This window comes from Pogoniulus pusillus, chromosome 29 (assembly GCF_015220805.1).
Source record: "Pogoniulus pusillus isolate bPogPus1 chromosome 29, bPogPus1.pri, whole genome shotgun sequence".
Taxonomy (NCBI): Eukaryota; Metazoa; Chordata; class Aves; order Piciformes; family Lybiidae; genus Pogoniulus; species Pogoniulus pusillus.
The window spans coordinates 1,685,323-1,709,587 of record NC_087292.1 but is presented as its reverse complement, the minus strand read 5'-3'; the positions used below and the strand labels follow the sequence as shown (position 1 = coordinate 1,709,587).

Here is a 24,265-nt window from a genome sequence, read left to right as displayed (position 1 = left end):
GACATTTGTCCTCCTCTCCAGCCTAACCCTCCCCTGGCTCCACTTCAGGCCATTTCCTCTCCTTCTGTCACCTGATACAAGGGAGCAGAGCCCAAGCCCAGCTCACCACAGCCTCCTCTCTGGGAGCTGCAGAGAGCACTGAGGTCTCAGCTCAGCCTCCTCTTCTCCAGAGTGCAGTAACTGCCCAGTGCAGGACACAGCCAGAGGAAGCTGAAGTCAGCCCTACCCCTTTGGCCACTGCTCCCATGGGGTCACAGCCCAAATCTCCTGCAGGGCAGAGGTTCCTGCCTCCACCCCCAGGGCTGTGCTTCAGGAGCACTCCATTTAAACAGGGCCCACAGCCTGCTGCCTTCCAGAGCTCACTCCCCAGACAGCTGCAGGGCTTACAAGAGAGCAGAAGAGGTATCACAGGACAGCAGAACAGGTTCCAGATGCTTCTGCCACTCCCATGGGAGCCAGAGATGGGTTTGGGAAGCACAGGCACAGACCCCAGCATCACAGTGCCCTAAAAACACCAAGGGGTGCATCACTCACTGGCAACAAAGCAGCTGTCCTGTTCCTCACCTGACAGCACCCTCAAGTCAATGCAAGCATGGTCTGGATGTAGCCCTTGGTGAGGACCCCAGCAGGTGGGTGTGAGATGGCAGAGCAGTGGCTGTGGCTTATCTTGATCCCAGGACAGCATCTGCCAGCATCTGCCACAGCATCCTCACAGCTGCACTGAGGGAGTGAGGTCTGGGCAGCCAGGGAGTGAGATGGGTGTGAACTGCTTGCAGGATAGAAGGCAGAGAGCTGTGGTTCATGGGACAGAGTCTAGTTGGGGCCTGCAGCCAGTGGAGTCCCTCAGGGGCCAGTTTTGGGACCAGTAATGTTCAGGCTGTTCATCAGGGACCTGGACAAGGGCACAGAGGCACAGCCAGCAGCTCTGGGGCAGAGGCTGACACCCCTCAGGCTGTGCTGCCACTCAGGGAGACTGAGACAGGCTGAGGGACACTGAATGAAATTCAATGTGCAGGGAGACACTGAATGAGGCTCAGCAAGGGCAAGAGGAGAGTCCTGCACCTGGGAAAGAACAAGCTCATGGAGCAGGACAGGTTGGGGGTTGAGCTGCTGGAGAGCAGAGAAGGGGAAAAGGGCCTGGGGTACCTGCTGGGTGGGAGCTTGCCCATGAGCCAGCAATGTGCTCTGCTGGCCAGGAAGGCCAAGGGCATCCTGGGCTGCATTAGAAGGGCTGTGCAGAGCAGGTCAGAGAGGTTCTCCTGCCCCTCTGCTCTGCCCTGCTGAGGCCACAGCTGGAATCTTGTGCCCACTTCTGGGCTCCTCAGCTCAGGAAGGACCTCAGGAGCTACTTGAGAGAGTCCAGCACAGAGCCCCAAAGCTGCTGCAGGCAGTGAACATCTCCTGTGAGGCCAGGCAGAGGCAGCTGGGGCTGGCAGCTGGCAGCAGAGAAGCCTGAGGGCTGCCCTCAGTGCTGTGCTAAAGATGTGCAGGGCTGCAGCCAGGCTCTGCTCATGGATGGGCAAGGGCAGCACAAGGGGCACTGGGTGCCAGCTGGAGCAGAGGAGGTGCCATGGGAACAGGAGGGGAAACTTTGTCCCTGTGAGGGTGCTGGAGCCTGGAGCAGGCTGCCCAGAGAGGCTGTGGAGTCTCCTTCTCTGGAGACCTCCAGACCCCCCTGGATGTGTTCCTGTGTGCCCTGCCCTGGGTGACCCTGCCCTGGCAGGGGGTTGGACTCGATTTCCACAGGTTCCTTTCCAACTCCTAACATTCTATGCTAGGTTTGTCTGGCTGCAAACTCAGAGATGGACTGGCCACAACTTGTGCTACAGAGCAAAGAGGAGCAAGGGGGACACTGGAGCAAATGATGAGACTAGAAGGAAAGGCTCCCTGCTGCCTGAGATGTGTCTGAAGTGAGTGGAGCTCTGGAAATCATCTCTTTAGGTGACTTTCCTCAGTGTTGTGCTTGAAAATCTGTGCCTGTAGCTTATTCATGGACATGCTTTGAAATTCCTTTTCATTTTAACCTCGGGCAGCATTCAGACATCTTTGTAGGAGTAACCTGTTCTGCAGAGAGAGGGAAACAGCAGCCACAAGCAGCAAAGCCTCTCCTGAAGAGGACACACAGAAGCCAGCTTCTCTGAGCAAGCCTGGGATGGCTCACAGCTGGGGACAGCACAGCTGCTGGTTTGCTGACCACTAAATGATGCTCACAGAGTTCTCTCACTCCTGCAACTGCCCAAACCACATTACAGCTGTGGAAAAACTCCTGGAAACCACTGGGAAAAAAATATCTTTCAGCAGCAATATCCTCAGTAAGCCTCTCAGTAAGCAACCCACCCTCAGTAAGCTCTGCACCAGATGAAGATGTGGAGGTGTCACCAGAAGGTCTCTGGAGAGGCAGCCCAAACCTGTGTTGCTGCATCATAAAGCTCAGGAATTCAGGGGCCAGGGCAGACCAGGGCTAAGCCACACTGCCAGAAGAAGGAACTAAGCTTAGGTAGGTCTCTAAGGCTCAGGCATTCAGGGGCCAGGCCACATCAGGGTTGGGCCACACTGCCAGAAGAAGGAACTAAGTTAGGTAGGTCTCTAAAGCACATCTTCACCAGCCACCAGCCAGATTTAATACTAACAACCTCATCAGGATCAACAAGACCAAGTGCAGGGTCCTGCAGCTGGGCCAAGACAGTCTCAGTCACCACTATAGGCTGGGCAGTGCCTGGTGTGAGAGCAGCACTGAAGAAAAGTACTTGGGGGTGCTGGTGGAGGAAAAGCTCAGCAGGAGCCAGCAGTGTGCACTTGCAGCCCAGAGAGCAACCAGACCTGGGCTGCAGCAGCAGCAGTGTGGGCAGAGGGCCAGGGAGGGGATTCTGCCCCTCTGCTCAGACCCCACCTGGAGCACTGTGCCCAGCTCTGGAGCCCCTGGGACAGGAAAGACCTGGAGGTGCTGGAAGGTGTCCAGAGCAGGGCCAGGAGGATGAGCAGAGGGCTGGAGCTGCTCTGCTGTGGGGACAGGCTGAGAGAATTGGGGCTGTGCAGGCTGCAGAGGAGAAGGCTCCAAGCAGACCTTACTGTGGCCTTCCAGTATCTGAAGGAGGCTACAGGAAAGCTGGGGAGGGACTTTTTGAGGTGTCAGATAGTGATAGGACTGAGGGGAATGGAGCAAAACTAGAAGTGAGCCTGGATGTCAGGAAGAAGTTGTTCAGCATGAGGATGGTGAGAGCCTGGCACAGGTTGCCCAGGGAGGTGGTGGAAGCCTCACCCCTGAAGGTGTTTAAGGCCAGGCTGGCTGTGGCTGTGGGCAGCCTGATGTAGAGTGAGGTGTCCCTGCCCGTGGCAGGGGGCTGGAACTGGATGATCCTTGAGGGCCCTTCCAGCCTTGCCAGTTCTGTGATGCTGCAACAAAGGCAGCAAGAGATTTGTTAGCTAACAGCTGCCAAAGTGCACATCACATGCAAAGGTTACCTCTCTCTAAGCCAATCCAATTCCTGTATCCTTACAGGAGGGACTGTGTCTCTGCTCCAGTTATACTCTGGCCAGTCAAGAGATGTGTCCTGCTTTAATGCTGCCATGGTCAGTAAAACCTAGGAAGTCTCTTCAAGCTGGGGCCAAGCCAGCCCCAGCTATGAGGGAGAGAGGCAGACAGGCCCCTGTGACTTCAGAGAACCACAGAATCAGTCAGGGCTGGAAGGGACCACAAGGATCAGCCAGTTCCAACCCCCCCTGCCATGGGCAGGGAAACCTCACTCTACATCAGGCTGCCCAGAGCCTCATCCAGCCTGGTCTTAAACCCTCCCTGGGCAACCTGTGTCAGTGTTTCAGCACTCTCATGGTGAAGAACTTCATCCTAAGGTCTAACCTGAATTTCCCCTCCTCTAGCTTGGATCTATCCCCCCCAGTCCTATCACTACCTGACATCCTAAAAGTCCCTCCTGAGCTCTCCTGTAGCCTCCTTCAAATACTGAAAGGTCACAATAAGGTCTCCTGGGAGCCTTCTCCCCTCCAGGCTGAAGAGATTTAACTGACTCTCTCACACCAAAACGTTGTGAAGAGTGGACAGGGAAGGTTCTCATCCCTGCAGCCAGTCACACTGCACCTCCTCACAACTGACCATGGGGTAGGGGAGGCCACAGTGAAATGGGAAGAGATATCTGGATTCTTAGTTTGATGCCACACCTTTGTCCTTCAGAGCCCAGGATGCTCTGGGTCTTACCTCTCTGAGCCTGAGCTGTTTAGTGTTTTCACCAATGCTATGGACAGTAGGATCCACCAGCAGGCTTGCAGGTGACACCAAGCTCAGTGCTGCTGTCAGTATGCCAAAGGGGCAGGATGGCACCCAGAGGGACCTGGACAAGCTGGAGAGCTGTGCCCAGGTGAACCTCAGGAGGTTCAACAAGAGCAAGTGCAGGGTTCTGCACCTGGGTCACATCACTACCTATACAGGCTGGGGCAGGAGGGATGGAAAGCAGCTGAGGGAAAGGACTTGGGGGTGTTGGTAGGGGAGAAGCTGGACAGGAGCAGACAGTGTGAGACTGCAGCACAGAAGGCCAAGGGCAGCCTGGGAAGCATCCAGAGCAGTGTGGGCAGAGATGGAGAGAGGAGATCCTGCCCCTCTGTTGAGACCTCATCTGCCAGGGCTGCATCCAGCTCTGGAGCCCTCAACACAGGAAAGACCTGGACCTGCTGGAGAGGGTCCAGAGGAGGCGACAAACATGCTCAGGGGGCTGGAGCAGCTCTGCTGTGAGGAGAGGCAGAGGGAGCTGGGGGAGTGCAGCCTGCAGAGGAGAAGGCTCTGGGAGACCTCAGAACTGCTGCCAGTGCCTGAAGGGGCTGCAAGCAGGCTGCAGAGAGGCTGTGCCCAAAGGGCTGCAGGGACAGGACGAGGGCAATGGCTGCAAACCAGAGCAGAACAGATGGAGATTGGATGTGAGGAACAAGTTCTGCCCCAGGAGGCTGCTGCAGCACTGCAACAGGTTGCCCAGGGAGGTGCTTCAGGTCTATCTCTGAAGACACTGAAGCTGAGGCTGAACAGGGCTGTGGGCAACCTGCTCTAGTGGAGGATGTCCCTGCTGAGTGCAGAGGCTTGGACTGGATGAGCTCTGGAGGTCCCTTCCAAGCCAAACCATTCTATGATTCTTGCTCCCCACTGCAGTGGGCAAAGTGTCACCATCCCAGGCTGCTCCTGGATCTCTGCCACTTCAGGCAGTGCTGCAGTGCAGGCAGCTTCTAACTGACCGTGCAGTGCTGGGCTCTGCCAGCCCTATTTGCTCCCCTATTCAATGCTATAAAGGCATGGACTGAGCTCTCCTCAGGCACAGCCCAGCAGGGCAGGGGCCCAGCAGCAGCCAGGCCATTACTTACTGCTGAAGAACTCCTCGTAGTCAGTCTTCTCCACGCAGCAGGTGTACATGCGCAGCGCTGCCACCTTGATCTTCTGCAGGGAAACAAAGGCAGGTGGTGAAGCACCCAGAGGAGCAAAGGCTGCCCAGAGAGACCTCCTGCTCTACAGCTCACAGAGAGGAGGCTGTGGTGAGCAGGGCTTGGGCTCTTCTCCCTTGTATCAAGCGATAGAAGCAGAGAAAATGACCTGAAGTTGTGCCAGGAGAGGGTTAGGCTGAAGATGAGGCCAAACTTCTCTGCCCTTGTCCGGGTCCCTGATGAACAGCCTGAACATTACTGGTCCCAAAACTGGCCCCTGAGGGACTCCACTGGCTGCAGGCCCCAACTAGACTCTGTCCCATGAACCACAGCTCTCTGCCTTCTATCCTGCAAGCAGTTCACACCCAGCTCACTCCCTGGCTGCCCAGACCTCACTCCCTCAGTGCAGCTGTGAGGATGCTGTGGCAGATGCTGGCAGATGCTGTCCTGGGATCAAGATAAGCCACAGTCACTGCTCTGCCATCTCACACCCACCTGCTGGGGTCCTCACCAAGGGCTACATCCAGACCATGTTTGCATTGACTTGAGGGTGCTGTCAGGTGAGGAACAGGACAGCTGCTTTGTTGCCAGTGAGTGATGCACCCCTTGGTGTTTTTAGGGCACTGTGATGCTGGGGTCTGTGTCTGTGCTTCCCAAACCCATCCCTGGCTCCCATGGGAGTGGCAGAAGCATCTGGAACCTGCTCTGCTGTCCTGTGATACCTCTTCTGCTCTCTTGTAAGCCCTGCAGCTGTCTGGGGAGTGAGCTCTGGAAGGCAGCAGGCTGTGGGCCCTGTTTAAATGGAGTGCTCCTGAAGCACAGCCCTGGGGGTGGAGGCAGGAACCTCTGCCCTGCAGGAGATTTGGGCTGTGACCCCATGGGAGCAGTGGCCAAAGGGGTAGGGCTGACTTCAGCTTCCTCTGGCTGTGTCCTGCACTGGGCAGTTACTGCACTCTGGAGAAGAGGAGGCTGAGCTGAGACCTCAGTGCTCTCTGCAGCTCCTGGAGAGGAGGCTGTGGTGAGCTGGGCTTGGGCTCTGCTCCCTTGTATCAGGTGACAGAAGGAGAGGAAATGGCCTGAAGTGGAGCCAGGGGAGGGTTAGGCTGGAGAGGAGGACAAATGTCTTTGGTGCCAGAGTGGTGAGGGCTTGGCACAGGCTGCCCAGGGAGGTGGTGGAGTGCCCATCCCTGGAGGTGTTCCAGGCACTTGAGGACAGGGTTGGGTGGCCTTGATGGTGCTGGGTTGAGGGTTGGAGTGGATGATCTCAGAGGGCTCTGCCAGCCCAAACAGTTCTCAGGTTCTGGGACTCTGGAAAGATTTCTTTTGAGAGTCATCATCAGGTGATGAGTTTGCAGGAGCAGATTGAGCTGTTTGATGTCCCAGGAACCCCACAGGTATCATCAGTGCTGCCTGAGGCAGAAGAATGTATTCAATGACCTCCTGAGTTCCCTTCCAAGCCTCCTTTAACACAGCACTCCCCTCCCAGCCAAGGCAGCCAAATGGCTTTGCTTACAGGGACACCAAAGGAGCCAAGCCACAGCTGCTGCTGTCCTCCACCAGCCTGAGCTGATACAAACCACACAGAGGGTTTGTGTGATGGAAGTGTTTCAGGTGCAAGAAGCACAGAAGCATTAAAGCTGGAAAAGGCTTTCAAGATCATCCACCCAACCACCAACCCAACCCCACCACAGCCACCAAACCCTGCCCCCAGGTGCCGTGGTCTTATCTTTCTTCAACACCTCCAGGGCTGGGCACTCCACCACCTCCCTGGGCAGCCTGTGCCAAGCCCTGACCACTCTTGCACCAAAGAAAGTTGTCCTCATCTCCAACCTAACCCTCCCATGGTACAGATGAAGGCCTTTTGCTCTTGTCCTGTCATTAGTTACCTGGGAGAAGTCACATAGCAGACATGGCCTAAGATATCTTCTTGCCTGACCTGTTAAGCTTCACAAGTGAGAAAGGAATCTCAGCTGCTGGCATGAGGCACACTCTGATGCTTTGGCACTTCCAGTTCTGTTCTTGGCCTGACAGTGCACCAGAAGCACCTTCACTGCATCATCTAGTGGGAGCCCACAGGGGTTGGTACTGGGACCAAGATCAGTTAATGTATTCATTAATGACCTGGATGAGGGCACAGAGGCACTGCCAGCAGGTCTGCTGATGGCACCACACAGTGGGAGCAGTGGGGACACCCCTCAGGCTGTGCTGCCACTCAGGCAAGCTGAGACAGGCTGAGAGCTGGGCAGGAAGACATTGAATGAAGCTGAGCAAGGGCAAGGGGAAAGTCCTGCAGCTGGGGAAGAACAACCTCATGGAGCAGGACAGGTTGGGGGCTGAGCTGCTGGAGAGCAGGGAAGGGTCTGAAAAAGCCCTGGGGGTCCTGCTGGGTGGGAGCTTGCCCATGAGCAGCAATGTGCTCTGCTGGCCAGGAAGGCCAAGGGCATCCTGGGCTGTGCTGAGTAGGTCAGAGAGGTTCTCCTGCCCCTCTGCTCTGCTCTGCCCTGCTGAGGCCACAGCTGGAATCTTGTGCCCACTTTTGGGCCCCTCACCTCAGGAAGGACCTCAGGAGCTGCTTGAGAGGGTCCAGCACAGAGCCCCAAAGCTGCTGCAGGCAGTGAATATCTTCCTGAGGAGGAGAGCCTGAGGAGCTGGGGCTGAAGCTTGCAGAGCAGGAGCCTGAGGGCTGCCCTCATGCATGGCTCTAAAGCTGTGCAGGTGAGAGCCAGGAGCTGCAGCCAGGCTCTGCTGGGTGGTGCCCAAGGGCAGCACAGGGGCAGTGGTGGCAGCTGAGGCAGAGGAAGTTGCATGGAAGCAGGAGGAGGAATTTTTCCCTGTGAGGCTGACACAGCCCTGGAGCAGGCTGCCCAGGGGGGCTGTGGAGTCTCCTCTGGAGGTGTTCAGAACCCACCTGGATGTGTTCCTGTGGGATCTGGTGCAGGTGACCCTGCTCTGGCAGGGGGTTGAAACAGATGACCTCCAGAGGTCCTTTCCACCCCCCACCACTCTGAGACCCAGCAGACAGCAGGATGTGCCCAGCTTTGCAGAGCAGTGACTGGCAGCAGAGGTCTCAAAGAGCAGAGCTCTCAGCCCTTCCTCCTTACTAACACCAAGAAGAGAAAAATGAAACCTTTGGAAGCTCCAGAGCCCACTCACAGGCTCCCAGGGTGTCAGGGGCTGGAAGGGACCCAAGGAGATCATCGAGTCCAACCCCCTGCCAGAGCAGGACAATCCTATCTGACACAGAGCACAGAGGAACACATCCAGACAGGGCTGGAAAGGCTCCACACAAGGAGACTCCACAACCTCTCTGGGCAGCCTGTGCCAGGGCTCTGGGACCCTTCCAGTCAAAACTTCCCCCTTGTGTTGAGGCAGAACCTCTTTTGCAGCAGCTTCCATCCATTGCTGCTTGTCCTACCCCAGGGGGCAGTGAGCAGAGCCTGTCCCCCCCTCCTGGCAGCCCTCAGACACTTAGAAACATTGATCCAATCCCCTCTCAGTCTTCTCTTCTCCAGACTAAGCAGCCCCAGGGCCCTCAGCCTCTCCTCACCAGGAAGCCCTCCTGTCCCCTCACCATCCTCACAGCCCTCCACTGGACCCTCTCCAGCAGGTCCCTGTCCCTCTGCAACTGGGGAGCCCAAACCTGAAGGCAGTGCTCAAGATGAGGTCTCAGCAGGGCAGAGCAGAGGGGCAGGAGAACCTCCCTGGCTCTGCTGGACACATCCTCCTAAGGCACCCCAGGATCCCATTGGCCTCTTGGCCCCCAGGGCACATTGCTGTGCCATGGGCAACTGTTAGCCACCAGCACCCCCAGGGCCCTCTCCTTGGGGCTGCTCTCCAGCAGTCACCTCCCAGCCTGGACTGCTGCACTTTGTTATCCCTCCCCAGGGGCAAGACTCTGCACTTGTCCTTGGGGAACCTCATCTGGCTCCTCTGTGCCCACCTCTGTGCCCAGGGCTCTCTGGATGGCCTCACAGCCTGCAGCTGTCTCAGCCAAGCCTCCCAGCTGGGGGTCAGCAGCAAACTTGCTGAGCAGCCTCTGTCTGTCTGTGCCCTCAGCAAGGGCACTGATGAAGATGCTGAACAGGACTGGCCCAGCACTGAGCCCTGGGGGACTCCACTGGTCACAGCTCTCCAGCTGGACCTGGCACCATTGAGCACCACCCTCTGAACTCTGTCCTGCAGCCAGTTCCTAACCCACCTCACTGCCTGCTCTTCCATCCCACACCTCCTCAGCTTGCTCACTGAACTGACATGGGAGATGGTGCCAAAGGCCTTGCTAAGGGCAAGGCAGACTACAGCCACTGCTCTCCCTGCAGCTACCCATTCAGTTAGGGCATCACAGAATGCTCTCAGGTTAGCCAAGCCTGACTGCCCCTTGGTAAATCCATGCTGCCTACTCCTGAGAACCTTCTTCTCCCCCAAGTGCCTTGAGATGCCCTCCAGCAGGAGCTGCTCCATCATTTCCCCAGGGATGGAGGTGAGGCTGCCTGGTCTGTAGTCCCCTGGAACCTCTCTCTTGCCCTTTCTGAAGGCTGCAGTGCCATTGGCTCTGCTCCAGCCCTCAGCACCTCTCCTGCCTGCCACGAGTTGGCAAAGATGATGGAGAGTGGCAGAGTGGCAACCTCGGGCAGCTCTCTCAGCACCCTTGGGTGCATCTCATCAGGGCCCAGGGACTTGTGAGTGTTCAATGTGTGTCACTGATCCCTGACCCAGTCTGCACTGACCAGTGGGGAGCATTCCCTCCTCCAGGCTTCCTCTCCTTCACCCAGGGTCTGCAGTCCATAGGGGAGCTCAGCCTCAGGTGTAAAGACTGAAGCACAGAAGGCATTCAGCAGCTCTGCCTTCTCTGCACCCTCAGCTCTCAGGCTGCCTCCTGGCTCAGCACTGCCCACACCTTCCCTGGGCTTCCTTTTCCTGCTGATGGATTTGAAGCAGCCTTTTTTGTTCTGTTTCACTTCCTTTGCCAGCTTCAGTTCCCAGAGGGCCAGCAAAGGTCCCCTAAGCCAGGAAGCAGCACTGAATTTGGGCTGGGGCTGGGAGGGGGTGGGGTTATAGCACTTCAAATTACCAAAGGAATTATTTGTGTCTCCTCCAACCAAAGGGAAAACTAAGACTGTTGCAAGTGGTCTCCTGCTGTGGAAACACAGGAGCCATTATTTTTCCTACTCTATAATGTCAGGGCTTTGTCAAAAAATCAAGTCTAGGTCTCAACTTCTTGCAGTAAAATAATTTACACTGCTTAGTGGAGCTCTGAAGGTTTCATTTTCAAAGGGAACACTGCCTGGGAGCAGACAGCTCCTCGGTGAAAGCCACTGCCCCAGACCAGGCATTAGTGGACATTAAAAACACATTGTACAGAACAGTCCCTGCAAGTCAGCCCTTAAATCAGGCAACCAACACAGCAGAAACTGCTGAAATTCAATCCTGGAAGTTTGAGGGTGTATGAGGAGTGTGGGGGAAGGGAGAAGGAACTAGAAAGAAGTAGAGAAATATGAAGAAACTTCCTTGAGATCTCAGAGAGAGCTCTGGCAAGGCCAAAAATGAACTCAGGTCTCTTGTGCCCTCACTGCAAAATAACCCTCCAAAGCCAAGTTCTGCAGCCAAAAGCAGGCAGTAAAGAGTAGCAATTAAGGAGAGATCTGAATCAGCACTTAGAGCTTACAAGAATCTCTGTTACAACACTGTGTGCACAAGCACAAGAGGCAGAAACTGCTCCCTCAGGTTTGCCATTAGCTGACTTCAAGCAACTGGGCTGGAGCAAAACACCTCAGCACTCAGCTGCTTCTGTTTGCTTGCTGAGAAGATGCAACCAGCAACAGCTTCACATCTGCCTCAGAGGAGGTCCATTCCACCCTGCAGATGTTCAAAGCATCCTAAAGGTTTTGAGGTGAGAAGTCACAGCAGCCCAGAACGGCTCAGGTTGGAAGATGCTTCAGAGCAAATCTACTCAACCCTCTGCCATGGGCAGGGACAGCTCTCAACCAGACTTGGCTGCTCAAAGCCTCATCCAACCTGGCCTTGAACACCTCCAGGCAGGAGGCACCCACAGCCTCCCTGGGCAGCCTGTGCCAGAGCCTCACCACTCTCCTACTGAAGAACCTCTTCCTAAGTTCCATTCCACCACGCAGGTGTTCAAAGCATCTGAAAGCTTTTAACTCCTGCACAGCTGGGTTCAGCTCTTCCTTCAAGCTGCCTCTATTCTCTGTTCAGAGCAAAGAAATGATTCATTTCACCTCTCTTCTTCCTTCTGCAGAAGGACTGGAGAGGCTCTTGCAGAACTGCTCTCCCTCAGTCAATGCTAACAACTGCTCTGGGAGAAAGGGAAGAGCTCTTTGTGACCCTGCCCTAGGCAGCTGGCAGTGAGCAGTGACTCAAACAGCAATCACTGCTCTCCCTGCTGTCTGTCTGGGAGACTCTCCTGTCACAGAGTGCTGAGGGAGGCCCAGAGAAAGGCCTCTGTCCAGTGGGGTCCCCCAGGGGTCAGTACTGGGACCAGGACTACTCACCAGAAGGTGACCTTTGACAACGCTTTCTAACACAGATCACTACTCAGCATATTCAGCAGCAGCCTGGATGCAGGCACAGAGAGCACTGCCAGCAAGTCTGCTGATGGCATCAAACTGGGAGCAGTGCTAACAACCCCCCCGGGGGCTGAAAGGCCTGGAGCAGCTGGGGGTGAGGAGGGGCTGAGGGAGCTGGGGGTGTGCAGGTGGAGCAGAGCAGCCTGAGGGCAGAGCTCATTGCTCTCTGCAGCTGCCTGCAGGGAGGGGGCAGTGAGCAGGGGGCAGCCTCTGCTGCTTGGTGCCAAGGGCCAGGAGCAGAGGGAATGGTTCCAGGCTGCCCCAGGGGAGGCTCAGGCTGGAGCTCAGGAACTATTTGTGCCCTGGAAGGCTTCTCAGAGCTTGGAGTGGTCTGCCCAGGGCAGTGCTGCAGTGCCCATCCCTGGGGGTGCTCCAGCAGCTGTGGCCCTGGTGCTTAGGGCCATGGTTTGGTGCTGAGCCTGCAGTGCTGGCTCAAGGGTTGGACTGGATGAGCCTGGAGAGCTCTGCCAACAGGATGTGTGCTGTGACTCTCTTCTCCAGGCTGAACACTCCCAGCACCCTCAACCTGTCCTCGTAGCAGAGGTGCTGCAGCCCTTGGATCACCTTTGTGGCCTCCTCTGGACCCACTCCCACAGCTCTGTGACCTTCTGATGATGAGGACAGCAGAGCTGGAGGCAGTATTTGGGGTCTACCATCTGAAGAAACTCAAGCAGGCTCCAGGCTCCAGAAGCCAAGCACATTATTCCTCTCTGTGTCAATCATGGCAATGCACAGATCAAGGGGGGCTGAAGCTGGATTATTATTCCTTACATCACAAACCAGGAATGTGGATGGGTAAGAAACAGAAGTGTTCCACTGAGCTCTCATTTTGTCACAGGGCAAGAAAGCAGTGGAGTTTTTTATTTGCATTTTAGACCTCTGAAAGGATCAAATGACCAAAAGAAAGAGGAGATGAATGCCTTACCCATCTGCTGTACTTCAGGGGGCCTGTGAAACCCAGGGCTTCTATGATCCTGGTGAAAGCACTCACTTTCTCCTCTGATGGCTGCAAGGAATCCTTTGCAGAAGGATGCTGTGGAATGGCAATGTCACATCTGTCACTCTCAGCAAGGCAATGACAAATCTCTCCACTCACAAAAGCTACAGGTTCCAGCAGAGGATTTCAGGAGGTTTGTTTGCAGCAAAACAAAACCACATTTAGAGAGTCACAGAACTGGCAGGGCTGGAAGGGACCTCAAGGATCATCCAGCTCCAACCCCCTGCCACGGGCAGGGACACCTCATTCTACATCAGGCTGCCCACAGCCACATCCAGCCTGGCCTTAAACACCTCCAGGGATGAGGCTTCCACCACCTCCCTGGGCAACCTGTGCCAGGCTCTCACCATCCTCATGCTGATCAACTTCTTCCTAAGGTCTAATCTCAATTTGCCCTCCTCTAGCTTGGACCCATTCCCCCCACTCCTATCACTGCCTGACACCTCAAAAAGTCCCTCCCCAGCTTTCCTGTAGCCCCCATCAGACACTGCAAGGCCACAATAAGGTCTCCTTGGAGCCTTCTCTTCTCCAGACTGAACAACCCCAACTGTCTCAGCCTGTCCCCACAGCAGAGCAGCTCCAGCCCCCAGCTCATCCTCATGGCCCTTCTCTTAGGACCCTTCTTGTAGTTCTTCTCTGCAAAACCTGACCCTATCCTGTGTGCCAGATCTTTGTTTCTGGATGTAAACTGCTTTTACTCCAACACCCTGTACACAAATCAGCTCTCCAAGTTATGGCTCCCACTCTCCACAGAATCACAGAATGGTTTAGGTTGGCAGGGAGCTCAAAGCTCAGCCAGTTCCAACCCCCTGACATTGGCAGGGACACCTCCCATGAGAACAGGTTGCCCAAGGCCTCATCCAGCCTGGCCCTGAACACCTCCAGGGAGGTCGTGAAGCACAGAATGGGATCTTTGACAATCCTATCTAACACAGCTCACACAGGAACACATCCAGACAGGGCTGGAAAGGCTCCACGGGAGACTCCACAGCCTCTCTGGGCAGCCTGTGCCAGGGCTCTGGGACCCTTCCAGCCAAGAAGTTTCCCCTTGTGTTGAGCTGCAACCTCCTGTGCTGCAGCTTCCATCCATTGCTGCTTGTCCTACCCCAGGGAGCAGTGAGCAGAGCCTGTCCCTCCCTCCTGGCAGCCCTCAGACACTTAGAAACATTGATCCAATCCCCTCTCAGTCTTCTCTTCTCCAGACTAAGCAGCCCCAGGGCCCTCAGCCTCTCCTCATAAGGAAGCCCTCCTGTCCCCTCATCATCCTCACAGCCCTCCACTGGACCCTCTCCAGCAGGTCCCTGTCCCTCTGCAACTGGGGAGCCCAAACCTGAAGGCAGTGCTCAAGATGAGGTCTCAGCAGGGCAGAGCAGAGGGGCAGGAGAACCTCCCTGGCTCTGCTGGACACATCCTCCTAATGCACCCCAGGATCCCATTGGCCTCTTGGCCCCCAGGGCACATTGCTGTGCCATGGGCAACTGTTAGCCACCAGCACCCCCAGGGCCCTCTCCTTGGGGCTGCTCTCCAGCAGTCACCTCCCAGCCTGGGCTGCTGCACTTTGTTATCCCTCCCCAGGGGCAGGACTCTGCTCTTGTCCTTGGGGAACCTCATCTGGCTCCTCTGTGCCCAGCTCTGTGATTCTGTGCTCCACAACCTCCCTGGGCAACCTGTGCCAGGCTCTCATCACCCTGGACTTTGAGCCCTACTGGACAAAAAAGATGTGGGCAGGCTGGAAAATGTCCAGAGAAGGGCCAGGAGAGTGCTCAGAGCACAGGCAGCCCTCTGCCATGGGAGGAGAGGCTGAGAGAGCTGGGGCTGGGCAGCCTGGAGAAGAGAAGGCTCAGGGCAGACCTTAGCACCATGGACCAGGCCATGCAGGAAGGCTCCCAGCAGGATGGAGACTCCCTTAGGACAAGCAGTGCCATGGGAAGGACAAGGGCTGCTGGGGACAAGCTGCTGCTGGGGACATTCCCATTGCACTGCAGCAGGAAATGTTTCCCATCAGCACAGGCAGGCACTGGGATCTCCTGCCAGGGGCAGCAGTGCCATGCCCTGCACTGGGCAGTTGGGAGGCTCAGCTTGGCAGGGTGCTGGGGCAGCTCCTGGCAGCTCTGCTGGCACCTGGAGAGCTTGGGGCAGCTGATCCCTGGGGTCCCTTCCAGCCTGGCAGTCTGGGATTGGAACCTCCACTCCAGAGCACCAAACTGCAGCTGCACCTTCCCGTTCTGACTTCCTTGTCTGACCTCATTTTCTGCAGCGACACAGAGCACTTCTCAAACGATTGGGGCCTTTGTTCACATCTACTCAAACAGCTGATACAAAATTCTGTCACCTCCTGCCTGCTCTGCGGAGTCTTTTGTTACCTGTACCTGCGTCGTTCACAGCACAACAAAAGCATCGTTCTGCTGACCTTATTTGTTGTGTAGAAGGATCTGTTTGGCTGTGCAATGGCTCCATTGGCTTGGATCAACCCCCCACAGGCTTTTGGTGGTCTGACCTTGCTGGCATTGTGTGCCTAGGCAAAAGGAGGAGAGAAAATCATTGCATGACCATCGACTAGGGAAGGCTTCACTCTTCCCCAGTTCCCCTTAGTTTGCTTCCAAGTCAATTCCAGTGAAATCTAACCCTGAGAAGCTTTCTGTCATAAACATCTCTCACCTCTTAGCACAGCTGTTACAAACAGCTGAGAATCATAGAATCACAGAATTGTCAGGGCTGGAAGGGACCTCAAGGATCAGCCAGCTCCAGCCCAGGGACACCTCGCAGCAAATCAAGTTCCTCACAGCCACATCCAGCCTGGCCTTGAAGACCTCCAGGGATGAAGCCTCCCTGGAGGTCTCCCTCATTATCTCCCTGCCTCCCAGCACGGTTGTCACAGATCCCAGGATGTCAGGGGCTAGGAGGGGCCTCTGGAGATCTGCCAGCCCAGCCCCTGCCAGAGCAGCAGCAGAGAATCCAGCACAGGTGGCACAGGAACACATCCAGACAGGGCTGGGAAGGCTCCAGAGGAGGAGACTCCACAACCTCTCTGGGCAGCCTGTGCCAGGGCTCTGGGACCCTTCCAGCCAAGAAGTTCTTCCCCATGCTGAGCTGCAACCTCCTGTGCTGCAGTTTCCCTCCCTTGCCCTTGTCCTGTGGCAGGGCACAGGTGAGCAGAGGCTGTCCCTGTGCCTCCCTTCCTGCCCCCCAGCCCTCAGCTACCTACAGACATTGCTCAGGTCCCCTCTCAGCCTCTCCTCTGCAGACTCTCAGCCCCAGGGCTCTCAGCCTCTCCTCCTCAGGCAGTGCTGCAGTCCCTGCGGCATCCTTGGACTCTCTCCAGCAGATCTCTGTCCCTCCTGGCCTGGGGAGCACAGAACTGAACTGGATGCTGAATGCTGCACCCCATACACCTGCCAGTGATCTATAAAGGATGGAATGGTCTGGCAGGGCACTCCACTCTCAAAACCCACTGCTTTGAATTCCTCACACACTATTTCTATGCATTAATTCCTTAATAGAGAACCATTCCTTTTCTTGGCCTTGCAAAGCAGCAGAGTTTATGCTGTTCTCATCCACAACTTCATAATCCATTCAGTTCTCTTGACTGAAGTAAAGAATGGCAGGGTGAAAGCTACCACTACACCCTCTGTAAGTTCAGAGCACCTCTCCTGTGAAGACAGGGTGAGAATTTGGGCTGCTCAGCATGAAAAAGAGAAGCTTCCAGGGAGACCTTAGAGCAGTCTTCTTGAAGGGGGCCTAGAGGAAAGCTGAGGAGGGACTATTAACAAAGGCCTGTAGCAATTGGATGTGAGGGGCAATGGTTTCAAACTAGAGAGGGTAGATTTAGATGGGACATCAGGAAGATGTTCTCTACTATGAGAGTGGTGGAACACTGCAACAGGTTGCTCAAGGAGGTGGTGGAGCTCACATACCTGGAGATATACAAGGCAAGACTTATTTGGGCTCTGCACAACCTGATCTAGTTTAGGATGTCCCTGCTGACTGCAGGGGGCTTGGACTGGATGATCTCCAGAGATCCCTGCCAACGCTGTGCAGTCTATGAGCTATAACTCAGTGATTTGTAGTACAGAGCTACTGCACAGTAAAGAAAGCTACCAAGCAGCAGCAAGTGGAATCCCCAGGCAGGAAGCTGCACTCTTACACAGCCAGGTTAGCAGGAAGGTGGTTGTGAATAGAATCATAGAATGAAGCAGGCTGGAAGAGAGCTCCAAGCTCAGCCAGCCCAACCTATCCCCCAGCACTGCCCAACCAACCAGACCATGGCACTAAGTGCCCCAGCCAGGCTTGGCTGCAACACCTCCAGCCATGGCCACTCCACCACCTCCCTGGGCAGCCCATTCCAGTGCCAATCACTCTCTCTGACAACAACTTCCTCCTCACATCCAGCCTAGACCTGCCCTGGCACAGCTTGAGGCTGTGTCCCCTTGTTCTGTTGCTGCCTGGCAGCAGAGCCCAACCCCACCTGGCTACAGCCTCAGAGAGAATAAATAGAGAGGTTTGTTCAGAGCAGTCATCCCCAGAAGTGTCAGGACCTGCTGCTGGCCCAGACAATGCCCAGCTTCATACCAACCAACCAACTTCCCAGCTCCTCTTGTCCCTCTCTACTCCCAGCCTCACATTGGGACTGGTGCTTTAAGAGTGTGATTGTGTCACAAGCACAGGGAATGCTCCCAGGACTGAAAGGTCCTATCTGAAAAAAGCCAAAGGTCCTACAGGTGAGCCTCTGATTCTCACACATTCACACATGGTCTGCGTTGGAAGGGATCTCCCAAGCTCATCCAAGCCAACCCCCTCTGCATGGACAGGGCAACAATTAGGGCTGGTAGAGCCCAGCACTGCTTGGTCACTTAGAAGCTGCCTGCACTGCAGCACTCCCTGGGGTGGCAGGGATCCAGGAGCAGGCTCTGCACCCTGGGATGGTGACACTTTGCCCACTGCAGTGGGGAGCAAGAATCATAGAATGGTTTGGGTTGGAAGGGACCTCCAGAGCTCAGCCAGTCCAAGCCTCTGCACTCAGCAGGGACATCCTCCACTAGAGCAGGTTGCCCACAGCCCTGCCCAGCCTCAGCTTCAGTATCTCCAGGCATGGGGCCTCAGCCACCTCTTTCAGCAACCTGTTGCAGCAGCCTCCTGGAGCAGAACTTGTTCCTCACATCCAATCTCCATCTGCTCTGCTCTGCTTTGCAGCCATTGCCCTCGTCCTGTCCCTGCAGCCCTTTGGGCACAGCCTCTCTGCAGCCTGCTTGCAGCCCCTTCAGGTACTGGAAGGTTGTTATCAGGTCATGCCTCTGTGACACAAGTTGTAATGTACAAGAGGGCAAAAGAGGTTTAACCTCCTCTTGTTTCAGCCTATGGAGGAAGGAAACACCAAGAGACAGCCTCTAAAGCTGTTCCAAATCTGAGGAGGAGAGGCTGAGAGCCCTAGGGCTGAGAGTCTGCAGAGGAGAAGACTGAGAGGGGACCTGAGCAGTGTCTGTAGACAGCTGAGGGCTGGGGGTCAGGAAGGGAGGCACAGGGACAGCCTCTGCTCACTTGTGCCCTGCCATAGGAATCACAGAACCAGTTAGGGTTGGAAGGGAGCACAAGGAGCAGCCAGTCCCAACCCTCTGCCATGCCCAGGGACACCCTACCCTAGAGCAGGCTGCACACAGCCTCAGCCAGCCTGGCCTCAAACACCTCCAGCCATGGGGCCTCAACCACCTCCCTGGGCAACCCATTCCAGCCTCTCACCACTCTCCTGCTCAACAACTTCCTCCTCACCTCCAGCCTCACTCTCCCCACCTCCACCTTTGCTCCATTCCCCCCACTCCTGCCACTCCCTCACAGCCTCAAAAGTCCCTCCCCAGCTTTTTTGGAGCCCCCTTCAGATCCTGGCAGGCCACAAGAAGGTCACCTGAGAGTCTCCTCTGCTCCAGCCTGCACAGCCCCAACTCTTTCAGGCTGTGCTCACAGCAGAGCTGCTGCAGCCTCTCAGCATCCTCCTGGCCCTGCTCTGGACACTCTCCAGCATCTCCACAGCCCTCTTGTCCCAGGGGCTCCAGAGCTGGATGCAGGACTCCAGGTGGGCTCTCAGCAGAGTAGAGCAGAGCAGAGGAGGAGAATCCCCTCCCTGGCCCTGCTGGCCACACTTCTGCTGCTGCAGCCCAGGCTCTGCTTGGCTTTCTGGGCTGCAAGTGCACACTGCTGGCTCCTGTGAAGCTTCTCCTCCAGCAGCACCCCCAAGTCCCTCTCCTCAGGGCTGCTCTCCAGCCTGGCACTGCCCAGCCTGGATTGGTGCTTGGGATGTGCAAAGGCAATGGATGGAAACTGCAGCACAGGAGGTTGCAGCTCAGCATGGGGAAGAACTTCTTGGCTGGAAGGGTCCCAGAGCCCTGGCACAGGCTGCCCAGAGAGGCTGTGGAGTCTCCTCCTCTGGAGCCTTCCCAGCCCTGTCTGGATGTGTTTCTGTGCCACCTGTGCTGGATTCTCTGCTGCTGCTCTGGCAGATGTTGGACTGGCAGATCTCCAGAGGTCCCTTCCAGCCCCTGACACCCTGAGATCACTTCTGGAAGCCTTTTTATTTAAGAACTATGACATTTCCTTACTAGGTTATGCACTTGAACACATTCTGCTATCCTACCTGAAAAACACCATGCAGCATCCTTCTGCACTGGCCTTGGACTGTGGCTGCCTGCAATAATCCACTGCATGCTGTTATCCATTGAGTCACTCCAGTCTGGCAGCTCTGAAACAGAAAAGGACCAGCAATGAAGAAAAGGACCCAAGTTCTTCCAAACAGCTGCAGCATTCTGCTGCCACAAGTTTTAGTCATCTATACAACAGTGCCCAGATGCATTGTTGATGCTCCCTCCCTGGAGATGGATGAGCCCTTGAGAGACCTGTTCTAGTAGGAGGTCTCCCTGCCTATGGTGGGAGGTTGGAACTGGCTGAGCTTTCAGGTCCCTTCCAACCTAAACCATTCAAAACCACCACCACCACCCCCCAGAACAAAAAAGGCAAACCCAACTGGACAGAGAGATATGTAAAGCTAAAATAAGCACAGGCACACTTACCAGGTAACATACAGTGCAACAAATCAAGTAATGAAGAAAAAGGCACCAGCAGAAGAGAAACACCTCCAGCAGCTAAGGAATCTTCCCTTTGCAGGACATAACCTTCCCCTCAACCTCCAGGTGCTACTTCATAGAATCACAGGATCAAGCAGGCTGGCAGAGAGCTCCAAGCTCAGCCAGCCCAACCTAGCACCCAGCCCTGCCCAACCAACCAACCAGACCATGGCACTAAGTGCCCCAGCCAGGCTTGGCTTCAGCACCTCCAGGGATGGTGACTCCACCACCTCTTACTTCTCCCTTGGGCTGCAAGAAAGCAGTACCAAGCACAGAGTGGCAGAGGGTACAGTCAGGACCAGGCTGCAGCCAGCAGGAGCACCTCCTGCAGCCAGCTGCCTTCCCAAGGTACAGGTGACACAATACCACCAGGGTCTTTAAATCCTCCTGGCAACCATGGCAAAGCCTCAGGCAGCACACAAACTGCTGGAGATCTCCTTAGGCAAAGAACAGCTCTGTGGCACTGGCAGGATTAAGTAGTAGAGCTGAAATGCTTGGACACTGACCACAACCCTACCACACCCTGAGCTCCTCAGAAGGCATGAAGACAGAAGGCAAAAACCAAACCAATGTCCTCTTTTATTTCCAGTAGAGACACTGAAGTTTGAAGATTTGTTTTCACATGATCAGGCAACTATTACAATCTAAGCAAAAAGTACTTTGCTTGGGCTTTCTCCCCCCAGCATCTGACAAAGGTCAGAAGCATCATAGAATAAAATCACAGAATCAATCAGGGCTGGAAGGGAACACAAGGATCAGGCAGTTCCAACCCCCTGCCATGCCCAGGGACACCCTACCCTAGAGCAGGCTGCACACAGCCTCAGCCAGCCTGGCCTCAAACACCTCCAGCCATAGGGCCTCAACCACCTCCCTGGGCAACCCATTCCAGCCTCTCACCACTCTCATCACCAACAACTTCCTCCTCACCTCCAGCCTCACTCTCCCCACCTCCAGCTTTGCTCCATTCCTCCCACTCCTGCCACTCCCTCACAGCCTCAAAAGTCCCTCCCCAGCTTTTTTGGAGCCCCCTGCAGACCCTGGCAGGCCACAAGAAGGTCCCCTGGGAGCCTCCTCTGCTCCAGCCTGCACAGCCCCAACTCTTTCAGGCTGTGCTCACAGCAGAGCTGCTGCAGCCTCTCAGCATCCTCCTGGCCCTGCTCTGGACACTCTCCAGCATCTCCACAGCCCTCTTGTCCCAGGGGCTCCAGAGCTGGATGCAGGACTCCAGGTGGGCTCTCTGCAGAGCAGAGCAGAGGGGGAGAATCCCCTCCCTGGCCCTGCTGGCCACACTGCTGCTGCTGCAGCCCAGGCTCTGCTTGGCTCTCTGGGCTGCAAGTGCACACTGCTGGCTGCTGCTGAGCTTCTCCTCCAGCAGCACCCCCAAGTCCCTCTCCTCAGGGCTGCTCTCCAGCCTGGCACTGCCCAGCCTGGATCTGTGCTTCACATTGCCTCCACCCAGCTGCAGTACCTTGCCCTTGGTCTTGTTGAACCTCCTGGGGTTGGCTTGTGCCACCTCTGCAGCCTGTCCAGGTAACTCAAGAACTTGAGCTGGGCCATGCTGATGCTGTTAGGAGTCCCCTTCCTCCCAGCTATGTGCTCTCACCACTTACTACAGCTTAGATGCTTCCCTAATTCCAAAGTAAGGCAACTGAGATCACAAAAATGGCAACCAACCACCCTGGCCAGGCTGAAATGCTAAATCAGCTTATTTTGCCCTCATGGAATTCCAGAAGCAGCTGGGAGAGGAGTTGCTCAGGGACAGGGCAAGCTAGGACAAAAGTCCTTCACCTTCCCCAGGCAGAGCTACACTGCAAAGGGCAGCCTGGAAGGTACAGCTCCACTGACAGCTGGACCCATCTGGTGACTCCCTGCTTCTCTGCCACTCTCCCTGCTCCCCCTTGCCTGGCTTCCTCCTCCCTGTTCGCTAGTGACTACCTCTTGGAGTCATTAAAACTGCAGGAAACCTTTTATGTTGCCACAGTTCTGCTGCTCAAGCTTTTGAAGCACAGAGGCCAAGGAACGTTCTGGTGGAGGCAGTGACAGGTAGCAGCTCAGAGGAGAGCATGGAGGAAGAGCAGAAGGGAGGAGGGAGCAGAAATTACGGTCACTGCATTCCAACTGCTGCCAGGCAGGTTCACACTCGCAGAATCACTGAATTAACCAGATGGGAAGAGACCTGCAAGCTCAGCCAGCCCAACCTAGCACCTAACACCTTCTAATTAACTAACCCACGGCACTCAGTGCCCCAGCCAGCCTCCTCTTCAGCACCTCCAGCCACGGCCACTCCACCACCTCCCTGGGCAGCCCATTCCAATGCCAATCACTCTCTCTGACAGCAACTTCCTAACAACATCCAGCCTAGACCTGCCCTGGCACAGCTTGAGCCTCTGTCCCCTTCTTCTGCTGCTGGCTGCCTGGCAGCAGAGCCCAACCCCACCTGGCTACAGCCTCCCTGCAGGCAGCTGCAAGCAGCAATGAGCTCTGCCCTGAGCCTCCTCTGCTGCAGGCTGCACCCCCCCAGCTCCCTCAGCCTCTCCTCACAGGGCTGTGCTCCAGGCCCCTCCCCAGCCTTGCTGCCCTTCTCCAAACACCTTCCAGCACCTCAACAGCTCTCTTGAATCGAGGGGCCCAGAACTGGACACAAGGTGTGGCCTGAGCAGTGCTGAGCACTGGGGCAGAAGGACTGCCCTGCTCCTGCTGCATTCACCCCGAGGGCTGCAAGGACAGGGCTGAACGAGGGCTGCAAGGAGAGGGCTGCAAGGAGAGGGCTGCAAGGAGAGGGCTGCAAGGAGAGGGCTGCAAGGAGAGGGCTGCAAGGAGAGGGCTGCAAGGAGAGGGCTGCAAGGAGAGGGCTGCAAGGAGAGGGCTGCAAGGAGAGGGCTGCAAGGAGAGGGCTGCAAGGAGAGGGCTGCAAGGAGAGGGCTGCAAGGAGAGGGCTGCAAGGAGAGGGCTGCAAGGACAGGGCTGCAAGGAGAGGGCTGCAAGGACAGGGCTGAACGAGGGCTACAAGGAGAGGGCTGCAAGGACAGGGCTTACGAGGGCTGCAAGGAGAGGGCTGCAAGGACAGGGCTGAACGAGGGCTGCAAGGACAGGGCTGCAAGGACAGGGCTGCAAGGACAGGGCTGCAAGGACAGGGCTGCAAGGACAGGGCTGCCCAGGCTGGTACGGACCACACCCCGCGCTCGCAGCGCAGAGAGCGAAGCGGATGGGTCTGGCACATGGGCACTGCCCTCGCACTGAAGCCCTTCGCCCTTCCTGCCAAGCTGTCCCCGGCCAGCCCTCGCTGCGTTGTGACAGAACCGGCCCCAGACACAAGCCTGCCCTTCCTAGACCACAGCAAAGCGCAGCACTGCGCTGCCAAGGCTCTACAGACCCACGGCAGCGAGAAGAGAAGCGCCCAGACGCAGCAGCCGGGAGCCGCCGAGCGCCCGCAACGGCTCTGCCCACACCGAAGGGCACAGGGACCCTGCCCAAAGCAGCAGGGCAAGCAGCGGACGGAGGAGCCCTCAGGCCCCACTGCGGGGCACTGAGCCTTGTGTCCTCCTTACATAAGCACAGACTCCGCAGGCGAAGCTCGACCTGCTCCTCCGCACGGACCGCAGCCGGGGGGAGGCACGGGAGGCGCCGCGGCCGTCCCAGCAGGCACCCCCGCGGCTTGGCACACCCCGGGGGACGCGCCCGGCCAACACACGCCAACCGCCCGCGGCCTCGGGGGGGGTCGGGCCGCGCCGCCACGGGGCGCGGAAAGCGGCCGCGGCCGCCGCCACTCACCGCGGCTCGGCCCAGCGCCGCCATGGATCCCGGCGCCGCTTCCGCCGGCCCGGCCCCTTCCGCCCGCCGCCTGCGCACGCGCCGCCCCGGGAGGCGGGAAAGGGCGCGAGGCGCTGGGCCTCGGGCTGCGGCGGCTTCGGTTCGGGCGGGGAGCGGAGGCGCAGGGCTGAGCCCCGTCCGCGGGTGAGCTGCGCGGGGGCGGCTGTGAGCTGCGGCTGCAGGGCAGCAGGCTCGGGGTGCAGAGCGGTGGTGGCTGTGATCTGCTGCTGGGCAGCAGGCTCGGGGTGCAGAGCGGTGGTGGCTGTGATCTGCTGCTGGGCAGCAGGCTCGGGGTGCAGAGCGGTGGTGGCTGTGATCTGCTGCTGGGCAGCAGGCTCGGGGTGCAGAGCGGT

At 56.8% G+C, this 24,265-nt stretch overlaps 1 protein-coding gene across 2 annotated transcripts in view; it reads right to left on the bottom strand.

Moving 5' to 3' along the window:
• Positions 1–23,932, bottom strand: part of LOC135188373 (ubiquinol-cytochrome-c reductase complex assembly factor 1) — a 69,932-nt gene extending 46,000 nt beyond the window's left edge. The window contains exons 1-5 of one of the 2 annotated variants that reach the window (XM_064167774.1): positions 23,874–23,932; positions 19,616–19,720; positions 15,404–15,508; positions 12,922–13,029; positions 5,359–5,431 (exon numbers count right to left, since the gene is read on the bottom strand). In XM_064167774.1, coding sequence (XP_064023844.1) covers positions 5,359–5,431; positions 12,922–13,029; positions 15,404–15,508; positions 19,616–19,720; positions 23,874–23,897 — 415 coding nt within the window. In that variant the 5' untranslated portion in view covers positions 23,898–23,932. The remainder of the gene's footprint in view (positions 1–5,358; positions 5,432–12,921; positions 13,030–15,403; positions 15,509–19,615; positions 19,721–23,873) is intronic. The other variant, XM_064167775.1, reaches the window with a different exon arrangement.
• Positions 23,933–24,265: the final 333 nt, after the last annotated feature.